The 11,893-nt window shown below is 43.8% G+C and overlaps 1 protein-coding gene across 2 annotated transcripts in view; it reads left to right on the top strand.

The window, feature by feature from the left end:
- The first annotated feature begins 813 nt into the window (after positions 1-813).
- Positions 814-11,893, top strand: part of INTU (inturned planar cell polarity protein) — a 32,901-nt gene continuing 21,821 nt past the window's right edge. Inside the window, exons 1-2 of one of the 2 annotated variants that reach the window (XM_077300346.1) lie at positions 814-1,309; positions 8,559-9,142. In XM_077300346.1, the coding sequence (XP_077156461.1) occupies positions 1,221-1,309; positions 8,559-9,142 (673 nt within the window). In that variant the 5' untranslated portion in view covers positions 814-1,220. Of the gene's footprint in view, positions 1,310-5,583; positions 5,786-8,558; positions 9,143-11,893 lie in introns of those variants that run through there. The other variant, XM_077300345.1, reaches the window with a different exon arrangement.

The following is an 11,893-nucleotide window of genomic DNA, read 5'->3' as shown; positions in this document are numbered from 1 at the left end:
CATATGTGTTTAGCATAGTTGGAATGGGAATGTCCTAGCATTTTTCAAATACTCTCCTTCAATGTCCAGATTGGTTGTTTGGAGACTTCCTGCTCCTTTTAGCATACTTCCTGCCATGCTTACAGAATGAACAGAACAGTTAGACTTTTGGGATTCTCTCTTTCTACACAAAATTGCTTCCCTCTTCACAATAAAACTATTTTATTCTTTTAAGCAGCCTGGTGCTTCTCCCCTCTTGCAGATTCAAACTCTTCCAAGAACAACCCTTTGTGGTAGGTTAGGATGAGAGACTGCGAATGAAAATTACTTAATACAATCAAAAACAGAGTTATATCCCTCTAAATCCGCTGAAGTCAATGCAATTAGAAAGGTGTGTGACTGTTTAGGATGGCATTGTGAGCAAACTTGTGGGTAGCGTGGAACTTTGAACTCTGGTCTCCTCTGATGCTTTAGAAATGAGAAGTCATCATCAGTGACATCAGATTCCTGGATGAACACTGGCTAACAAACTCCATCAGTAATGCCTGAAATGTCTCAGGAGAGTTGCACGAGTCCTTCCATATAAGAGTGCTTCTATGCGTGAAATCAGTTTTTACTGCGGAAAAGACAGGAACAAGATGATAGGTTCGATTTTACAATGGTTCCCTTATGCACAACTTGCCTACCACCAGAGAGGCTCAGAAGTAAGGCTCTCACTATGGGATTTAGACCCAGTGACATAAACTGGCAGCAGTTCACAAAAGCGAGAGGGGGACTTTAAGACCCCGGAGAACTGAAGAGGAAGCGGGAGGGCCGAGCGGCTCCCACATGCTTTGGTAGAGCAGCCGGCGAAGTTTCTTTAGCGACAGAGTTCGCCGTTGCGGTGGCGGCCGGGTTGAGGCACTCGCCCGCTGCAGATGACCAGAGATCCCGATCTCGGATTCTGAATGACGCCGGGGGGGATTCAGATCTCCGGACGCAGGCGAGGCCGCCGGGCCCTGCAGGGAAGAGCCGGAGCGAAGGCTTTGCACTTTCTCCCGGCGCGGGCTGCTCCCATCTGCAGCATTTGGTTTCCCACCTCTTCGCCCCCTCCTGCACGGCTGCCTTTGCCCGGACGGCCCCGGCGACCGACCAGATCGTGCATGCAAGTCGATGGGCTGTGCAGGCGCGGCTTCGTGCCCGGGCAATGAGGAAGAGGCGGCGGCGGCAGCGGGAGCAGCAGCGGCATCTCTTTCTGCAGCATGTTCCGCACGGGCAAGCACAGAATCCCCAGACCTGTCACCAGAAACCTGGAGGATCTGGACTCTCTTGAGAGCATCCTGCTGCACAGGTCAGTGCGATCCTCTCGGGGGGCCACGGCAGAGCAGGGCCCTCCCCGGCTGAGGGCAACATGCTATGTTCACCACCACCCCCGCCGACGCCAAAAGCATTTCTGATTTCCCCTCTGGGGATCCCACTTCCACGGTTTTCATGCTTGCTCTCTCCTCTGGCAATGGGCACAACATGCACAGCACACCCTCATCATACTCATGTTCCTCTCCCCTACATACACCTGTAGGTGTCACAGTAGCCATGTGCAGCTGACTTCCATGTAGAGTGAAGGGGGGCACGGACTTGCTGCCCCCATGGATGGAATGACCATTTAACCGACAGGGAAAGTTCTTGGTCGACCAGTGCGTAGGACCACTGGCAGCCAGGCACGTCACTCCGGAAGGAGAAGGAGGAGGAAGAATTGGTTTTTAGGCCCTGCTTTCACTACCCTCAAAGAATCTCAAAGCAGCATACAACCACCTTCCCTTCCTTTCCCCACAACTGACACCTGGGGAGGTAGGTGGGGCTGAGACAGTCCTGACAGGACTGATCTGTGAGAACAACTTTAACAGGACTGTGATTAGCCCAAGGACACCCAGCTGGCTGCACTGTGAAGGAGTGGGGAATCAAACCTGACTTTTAACCCCTACATCAAGCTGCTGTGGCCATAAGTTCAGTCCTAGCCTACAGTGCAGGCATCGATGTGGTAGACTCAACTGGTGCATCCCAGGTCCAAGCTGAGTGGCCCCAGCAGTGATGGCTTATATAAGAGTGACTGTGCCTGACTTGTCCTTGGCCATTTAAACTTCCAAGTATGCCTTGGCTGTTTCCACAAAAGTGTTCTCGGTAATCTTTAAGAGAAATGTGATAGTGCATTCATGCTGCATGAAGCTAATGTCTGCTCAGGATGAATCCTCTATTAAAGAGTTCTTAGACTTTCTACCATCAATTGTATGTGGACTTGCCTGCCAAGGAACTTCTGCTTAACTCCCATAGAACCTCGGCATGTTGCCAAAGATTATATTCTTAAAATTCACACAGGACACTTGTCAGGCCTCTTGGAATTTATTATTTCACCATGTCATCAGACAATGTATTATCTTAAAGCATTCTCAGTACTCCACCATAAGATAGGCAGTTATATGTAATAGCAGGTAAATTCTCCAGCTTTAGTGACCCCCCTGTCGAAGAATCCGTGCAAAATTCTGAGAAATCTTAAAGTTGTTAGAAACAGTTTGAAACCATAAATTTTAGGCACAGCAAAGTGAGATGTTGGAGACTAAAAAGCTTTGTAGCCATTTTTAAATTTCTTTTGAAACCACCATGGGAAAGGAGCATTTAGACCATAAATTGGGCATTACTTCCCCCCACATAAACATGAAACCATGCTGTTTCCCCGAAATAACTTATTCCTACCACCACCATATATAGCAGTTATTAATCCTGATTTGGTGGGGAGGGGAGTCAGAAATGTCTTTTTATCCATAAGCACAAGCTGAAAGGATAGCAAGTTTTGCACCCCTGTTCTATTTGCAGGTATGACTGTAATCTTGTATATGCACGTCAAATATTTTTAAAAGTAGTTTTTCCCCCCACCCCTTATGGCACAGTTGTGTATTGTGTGAAGATTATGCTCTCCTTTAATTTTTGTAAATCAAAAACCATGGGGTGATTGTTGAGGGAGGCTAATCCAAAGTAAATGTTTTTTTTTAAGAATGCAAATATTTCTTTTTTAAAATAGTTAGATGGGCTGAGACAGTATAATTCTGAATATGTTCATATTTTTAAGTAATTAAATATTGGTTAGTTCAGGTGACGATAATTATTTTAATCCTTATTTCCTGAGAGATTTAATCCTTTAACATAAGAGTTCCATTTATATTTTAAAAGAGAAACTCCCCTATGTTGGTGATTACTTCAGTAAACTTACTACTTCAGCTTGTTATTGATTAAATATGCACACTATGTTGCCTCACCTAACTGATAACTTACATCCATACTATAATATCTCCCCTTTAATTCCTGCTCTAGCCAGAACTGATAACAGCATGGAAAGGCTCCTAAATGTTGCAGGAAATCTCCAGTGAGCTATGCAATAAAGGAATCATCTCTTGTTCTCTTACTCTTTAATTTATAGACCCTGATGGGGGACTTACTATTCAGGGGCAGACAAAGTAATAGGAGACTCATAAGACTGCTTATATAAGCAGCAATTCAATATAGCTTATTGCTATGCCTTAACACAACCGCAAGAAATGAAAGCCAAGAATGGCAGTTGTTAAAATTACACGTTGTGTCTCAGTTTGCTCAAATGATGTCACAATCTCCATGACTCGTATGAGATTTATCCAGACCAGGGGAGTGATCATTTTATTGTTTAGATCACAAACAAAATCCTACTTGGAACTTTCCCTTATCACAGGGAATGTAGATGGTGAGAAAAAGAACCATTTAAGGCCTTCTAATTATTATAATAATGTCTAATAGATATATCAGTGCTAGGAAAGAATTAGAATGGAGGCCAATAAGGCTCTGCTGTCAAAATTAATAGCACGAGAAAAGAAATGTCTACTAAAACTTTGCAATGAGAACACTGTATTATTACAGTGCCATCCCATCCTCAGTAGAGATACATCCTCTTCTAAGCTCATTGCCTTCAATGGACTCAAAAAGATATGACATTGGTTTATATGGCATTGTTAAATCTGTTCAACTGGACATCCTCGTGAATGTACACACTGAGGGAGCAATCCTAAGCAAGTCTGCTCAGAAATAAGTCCCATATTAGTCAATAGAGCTTTATCTCAGGAAAGTATATTTAGGATTGCAGCCTTAGAATGTCAAATATGTAGTTCTGATCCTAAAGGGAGCAGTGGTTTGGATCAATAGATATATAGAGCAGCGATTTGGAAACTGCATCATAAATCAGCACCTATAAGTTTCACCAGGAATCCCCTTCTCCAGAAAACGTAGGGGAAAGGACCAGAATGTGGGAGGCCTAGGTTCAAATTCCCCCCTTGCCATGGAAAATTGCTGAATGGTCTTGGATCAGTTACCTTCTCTCAACCTCCTTCACAAATTCATTGTTGTGAGGATAGAATGGAGGAGGAATGAATGATAAGCTGCTTTGGGTCCTCATTGAGTAGAGAAGCAGAGTATAAGTACTGAAGTAAAATAAATGTGCAGAGATGAAGCTTCACGAAGACAGTTTATGCACTGAAGGTTTCATGCTGTGCTACAGGTTGGAGTTTTAGTCGTGGCAGGATGCCCCACCTCTTCCTGCACCCATATAGAGGAGCATTTGGCCTGGAGCACCTCATCCGCCCCCATTTGTGCTCCTGCGCAGGAGCTGGGGCAGTGAAGTTCCCAGTGCATAAACAGTCTAAGAAGGGAACATGTCAGTTTGGGAAGAGCCAAGAACAGGCAGTGGTTGACAGGATTAAAGCATGGTTATAGCCTGATCCTAGTCATGAGGCCACCAGCTGATTCTCATGTAATTGTGCTTGAACAGCAACATCCAGCTACTTTGCTGTCTCTTCAGGAGGGAAAAGATGGAGAAATACCTTTCCCACAGGCATTGTGATTGTCTTTGTGGTTACTGTAAAGGCAAACAATTATTTCCCCTTCTCTCTTTCTCTAAGATAGCCTCAACTGTTATATACCAATGGTTATACAAAATGCCCCGGGCTAGCCTGATCTCCTAAGTTAACCATGAGTTTTCATGAGGATCCGTGGATGGCAACTAAATGTTTTAATCAGTATTGGCACCAGAACACAGTGGATGCATGATTGTTGTTGTGCTGTTTGTACACTAAGACATGGTACAAACAACATGATGGTGGTTTTATTCCATTTCAGTGTAAAAAATCATGTGAAATAATGAGGATCCATGCCTCGGAACCAGGATTGTCTGCTGCTGCTGTGCCATGTTTTGTCATGGTCCCGTCTGTAGTCCTAGCTTCCACACGTGTTCTTTTACTGGATTTGGTGGAGTTCTCTTTTGAAAAGTGGAGGATCCATGCACATCCGTCTTTTACTTTTTTCGGAATGTGTGCTGGATAGCACGGACCCGCTGCTGCCCATCTCTCAGAGTACGGGGTCAGAAAGCAAGGCTTGCCCGACCCCGTCCTAATCATCAAGGCGCTGGAATTAAATCCCTGTTTTGGTTAAGGTCAGGGCGCACTATTAGGTGGCGGGGGCGGGGGCTTCCCCCTTCCAGTTTGGCCCAGGCCTCCTGGAGCTTCTCTTGTTGCCATGGCTTCCTCAGCGGGAGCCTATGGAGCGGCCGAGTGGGGGTCACATGCTTCCCCTCGGGCTTCCCGCTGTTCCTGTCATGGCGGCGGCCGGCTGCCTAAGCCCGTAGGAAAGCGGCAGTCAGTGCTATGGAGAAAGCGCTCCTGCCGCTCGCCGAGGACTGTGACGACGCATGTGGGGACAGTCCCTCGACAGGGGACGGCGGCGACTCGTGCTCTGCGTCTGTGTCTTGGAGCTCCGAGTAAGGAGGGGTGGGAGAGGAGCAGGTCTCCCCGTGGGGCAGGCGTGTGAGGAGGCGCTCTTAGACTCCCGCCCGCAGTCTGGGCTCAGCCTGGCGCGGGTGGTCGCCGCCCCTTCCAGCTGCTGGTGATCAAAGTGGCGCCTTAAGGCGAGGTCTTTCAAGCCTCATGCTGTTCTTCCCAGTTGTAGTGGATCTCTCTCGCTTTCAAGCCTACATGCCGCGGAAACCTTTTAGGCTAAAGAGGGGATTATGAATCTTCTAAATAAATAATAGTCCAGGAACCTCGCCGATGTATTAATTAGGGTGCTGCATCCCTAGCCCCTTCTCCCCCACCTAGAGCTTGAATGAGGGGGGTGCAGATCGCAGAAGTGTATTTTTCTCACTTTTCCTCTCAGTTATGTTTTCTCTAGTCTGTTGTATTGGAAGGTCTGGAGAGGTTGCTCCCATATTTGTGGACTAAGCATGAGCAGGCTAGGAATTCAGGATTCCTTGTTCAGAGTCTTCTGCCCCCACCCAACCACTGGAGTTCCATACATCTCCTTTTCACTGATTGCTAGTCTTGAATTCTAGCTCAAAGAGGTCACTATGTCAATATGGAATGTAAATATTGTTTGGAAAAGGATCAAAAAGCTGGGAAGCCGAGGAGGGGGAGTAGCTTCTTCTACTAACCCCTGCTTTTATCTGCCAGAACAGAGTCTGCATGTGGACTCACATATGTTTGGTCCAGTTCTGTTCTCCTATACACTCTCTTGTTCAAATGGGTAGCTGTGTTGGTCTGAAGTAGCACAATAGAATCAGAGTCCAGTAGCACCTTTAAAACCAACAAAGATTTATGCTCACGGCCTGAATAAATCTTTGTTGATCTTAAAGGTGCTACTGGACTCTGATTCTATTGACTCTCTTGTTCAGTACCTCTGCCTCTCTAGCACAGTCTGCAATAATTCACGGTGGTTCTTCTCCTTTTCAGGAGGATCATTCTGTAAAAGTGACATGCCTGCGTGAATGTTATGAGTGTACCTTATAACATGCCTGGGAATTGCCAAAACATTTTTGAAATAGAGTACTTAGAATTTTGAAATGCAAAGTTCCAAAATACAGGTCCAGGATGTGCTAAGACTTCTAAAGATACTATATAAATAAGGGTTGTGCCCTCATTTGGTCAAAACCTTAGGTCAAAACAAGTATACAACTGAAAAAGGTAGTAAAGATAATCAGGGAAATGGTGATAGTGGAATATCTGACATGTGGAATGGCTAAGTAGATTGTATCATTTTAGTTAAGTAAAAGGACAGTTGTGAGGAGAGACTTGACTTTGTGCAACTTTAAAGTTGCATGAAGAAAATAGGGAGGATTTCTTCCCCTTCTATATTATCGACTTGGAGCCAATCAAAGAAATTAATCAACTGTAGGTTCAGGGCAGACAGAGAAATAATTTTTGACATCTGTAATTAAGGATTTTATTACCACCAGATGTATTTAGTCTGCCAGATTATATAGGTTTTTTAAAAGGATCTGCCAAGTTCAAGATGGATTGTTAATTATTAAAGGCACTACATCTAAGTAGAACCTCCATGATCAACAGTATATCTAACTACAGATGCCGGGATAAATGTGAAGAAGTGGACATGGGCATTGGACTGATGCCATGTTTGTGAGGTTCCCAGGGGTATGATAAAAGGTTGCATGCTGAAGTACCTGGATTTTGTTCTAATCCAACAAGGCTGTTCTTATCCTAATAACTATTAATAATACGCAGGAGACTAGTAACCACATGTATTGGATTTATTTGCTTCATTTCTACCCTGCCTTTATCCCCAATAGGGACCCAAATTAGCTTACATTGTCTTCCTCGTCTCCATTCCGTCCTAACAATAAGCTTGTGAGTCTGGTTAGGCTGAGTGTGTGACTGGTTCAAGGTCACTTTAACCACTCCGCTATATATTACATTAAACATCAGGAACAGCTGATCATAGGCACCACTACCCTCAGTCACTAGGATCCTCATGGGGACATCTTGGAGGGCGCATATCCAGCCGGTGCTGAGGCAGCTGCGGCTTGGATCAGGTTCAGGGTTTTGATGTTAACTTTTAAGGCCATTCACAGCTTGACCATTCCCTGTCTGAGGGATCGCTTGTCTCCTTATGCTCCCCGCAAGGCCCTTCACTCTGTGGGTGCTAATCTACTGGAGGTCCCTGGCCCTAAGGAAGCACGACTGGGGCCTTTTTGGTCTTGGCCCTGACCTGGTGGAATGAGCTCCCAGAAGAGCTGAGGGTCCTGTTGGAGCTTTCACAGTTCCACAGGGCCTGTAAGATGGAGTTCTACATCCAGGTCTTTGGTTGAGACTAGGGATAAGATCAACAGGGCTCCTCCTCAGGTTTAGGTTGAGCATTAATATCTGCATATCCCACCGCTAGGATGGCTTGCTCTGGGGATGGGGAGGATTTATGCCACCAATCTTGTGGGTTTGTTGTTGTGTGGGGGTTTTATAGTTAATGGGGTTTACAAGGTTTTATCAGCTTTATGTACTGAAACCCACCATGAGCCCTTGGAAAGTGGTGGGATAGAAATCTAAAAATAAATAATAAATTTAAAAGTGCTTGAGGAAAATAGAGGAAAAGGACATGAACTGCTGATTTCTAGTATCTTGATGCTGTTTTTCCTTTCCCTTCCCAATACTATGTTCTGAAAAACTAAGGTCTGCAGAACTTAGATGACTTCAGATCTTTTCACCCTTTATGTCATGGTGATTGTCCTTCTGTCTTCTTTTTCTCAGTGACTTTGAGCCTGAATGGCTGGACAGTGTACAGAAAAACGGAGAATTGTTCTATCTAGAACTAAGTGAAGATGAAGAAGCTGCCCTTCAAGACAATTCTGTGGATGTGCCTGTGGTGAACCATGTCAGGTTTTGTGAAAATGAACCTGAAGTTATTCATGAGATATCTCAGAAACATAGACAAAATGCACACAAATTGGAAAAATTCACAAAACTATTAAGAAATAAAAATCTTTTATCAAAACAGTCTGTAAAGAAGAAAGCAACTGGGAAACGTGATGTACATGCCTCTGGTCCAGCATCCATATTGAAACACCATTCCAGTCAGAAAGTAGGAGTTGTAATCCAACAACAGTACAAAGATGTCTATGTTTACATAAATCCAAAGAGGCAATCAAATGCTGAGACGGGAGAGCAGCTCAAGCTTCTGGAGTCATTAATAGGGATTGCCCATCAGTCTCCATGGCGAAAAGCTGAAAAACACAGACACGGTATTGAGTATAGAAGTGCTGAAGAAGAGAAACTTGTTGTGCATGGCTTGATTCCTGGCAGTTCAGCAATAAGGTCTGGTGAAATCTTGATTGGTAAGTGCCACTATTTATGCAATTCTGGAGGTTAAATGACTTCCAAACCAAGGCTGCTTCCATATGGATGTTTTGCTCCAACTTGGCATCCTTACAGCAGGGCTGTTTTCAAGCGCATATACATGACATTGTCCTCTGTTTGTCCTTCAGCTGTGCCCCCCCTGCCTTGCTGTGATTGGAACAACCTTTCTGGAAAAATAGTGTCTGTCATATTGATGGGAATGTGTGCATTTTTAAATGTCCTGTCCACTTTAGCACTATTTTCCTTACTGTGGCCCCTGCTTTTTTCCCACATATACCACTATAGGCATTTTAAAAATGCAGTAATTGACAGTTTGCTACAGCAAAATAACATCATAACAGTCTGTTGCAATAATTACTTGTTCCCAACTTTCTTTTTTTAAAGAAAAATAAATGTCTAGCCCATTTCATTGCAGAGTTTTAAGGCAAAATGTGAACCTAGTACATTTTCCTCTTAAAACTTCAGAACAAAAAGTGCTAGAGACTTTTTAAAAATGAAAACTGGGAATTACATCGTTAAAGATCATTATGGTGTCATTATGCTATAGCAGTCTGTAAATTAATGATTCTTTAAGAAGTCCTACAGGCGTTAGGGCAAAATGACCAGCTGAAGCAAGGAAAGTGCTAGGGAAGCGGATGTTCCATTGCCAGTATGAATGCTGCAGCAAATGCAGAGGCAATGAAAGCAACATGGAGAATCATCTCTGTGTAGAAGTAGCCCAAATAACAGTGCTTTAATTGGGTAAAATGCAAGTTGCCTTGTCCTTGATTAAAGAATCCTAACTTTAATTTGGCAACAGACTTTTAACCCAAATAATGTTGTCTTGTCCTTGATTAAAGAAGCCTAGCTGTAATTTGGCAATAGACTTGCCCCCATTGCTCATGTTATATATTATGTGGTCAGGATAGGATTTTTTAAAGTTCAGATTGTCTCCAATGGATGTTTCTGGGTCTCATAAAAGTCTTATTTTATTGATTTATTTATAGCAGTTCTAATCCCTATTTTCCACCACAAGTGTTGTAGTAGGCTCAATGCCTAGCACACATTATAATCATGTGATTCCAGTAAAAGCTATAACAAAGCGCTATTCAAGGGCTTTCTGTGTCCTCTTCCTGTTGATGCCACTGTTTATGCACCCTGACAACTTTGACTATATCTTGAAAACAAAGAAGGCTGATATCATTTGATGTGGATGAAGTGTTACTGAATTTGACTTTGAGATGTATAGTAATCTTGGAAGATCCAGTAACACAGGGCTCTGTAAGTGTTGCTTTGTTCTAAAACGGTAGGTACGAAGCAGTAAAAGCTATTTATTACTTATCTAAGAAATAAATGTTTTATTTGTGTATTATGAACAGACAAATAGGGAGGCATGAGGAACCTGTGGGGGAGGGGAAATCCCTGCTTTCCCTCCTATTGAATGCCCTGTTCCTCCTTCCCACACAATTATTCTGATGTCTCCTTCTCTTCCCCACTTTCTGTTCTATTTCCCATTCACCACTAGTCAGCTGACTGAGCGGGTTGGGGAGTCTGAGCTAGGTGCAGAAAGCATTTGCTCTGAACCCAGCCAGTATCCATCAGCTCTCTGGCAGTAGTGGAACAAAAATCATACATTTCTGTTGGCCAGCTGGTCCCTGCTTTTCCTGTTTCTTTTTCTTTTTTCCCTCCCACCTGCTGCTGCTGTGTTTTTTCCTTCACCACATCTTTCTCTCTTTGCCCTTCCTCCTTCCCTCCCATGTCTTTCTCATCTTCTCTGCTGCTGTTCCATTCCTGCCACCAATTTACTCCTCCTCTCATCCTGGGAGCACTGATTACTGACTTCAGCCATGTATATAGGGTTGTGATGCTAGGCGCCTTGCAATGGTGATTGGGATCTTGGGGGATGTCATTTTTTTCCTTAACGGTCATGGAGAGATTAAATTCCTCTCACCGTTTTTTTTCACTTTTCCACTTTTTCTGCAAAAATAAGAGCCCACTCCCAGATTTGTACAACAATTCCCCTATCTGCATATGGTTCCATTGTGCAGATTTAAATTAAAAAATCCAGACTTTAGGGGCCTATTCAGAAATAGCTATAAAGATGTGGACAATTTACTGTTCTAAACTAAATTTAACATATAGAACTAAATAAGTGAAAATTAGTATGTCCAGTCCTGAAGACTAGAGAGGAAAGCTGCTAAAAATGAAAGAGCATATGTTCTGAACAAGCTGTGTGAGAGCAAATATGGCTACAATAAATCTGACAGCATTCACTAGGAATGTTATGCATAAATATTTTATTAATCTTTACCATTGTACTTACAAGGGAAACTGGAAGACTAGGTTTCATGTAATGTGTTGCTTTCGGTTCTTTTGTAGTAGAAAAGAAAAGCTGAAGTATTTAAAAGAAATAAAATGTAATGAGCCTCTTGTGGCGCAGAGTGGTAAGGCAGCCGCCTGAAAGCTTTGCCCATGAGGTTGGGAGTTCGATCCCAGCAGCCGGCTCAAGGTTGACTCAGCCTTCCATCCTTCCGAGGTCGGTAAAATGAGTACCCAGCTTGCTGCTGGGGGGTAAACGGTCATGACTGGGGAAGGCACTGGCAAACCACCCCGTATTGAGTCTGCCATGAAAACGCTAGAGGGCGTCACCCCAAGGGTCAGACATGACTCGGTGCTTGCACAGGGGATACCTTTACCTTTACCTTTAAAATGTAATGTTTGCATAATGTGCTTGAGTAGTACTATTCTCT

Source organism: Paroedura picta, chromosome 10, assembly GCF_049243985.1.
Source record: "Paroedura picta isolate Pp20150507F chromosome 10, Ppicta_v3.0, whole genome shotgun sequence".
Taxonomy (NCBI): Eukaryota; Metazoa; Chordata; class Lepidosauria; order Squamata; family Gekkonidae; genus Paroedura; species Paroedura picta.
The sequence above is the reverse complement of the archived record's forward strand: the minus strand, read 5'-3'. Positions and strand labels throughout refer to the sequence as shown.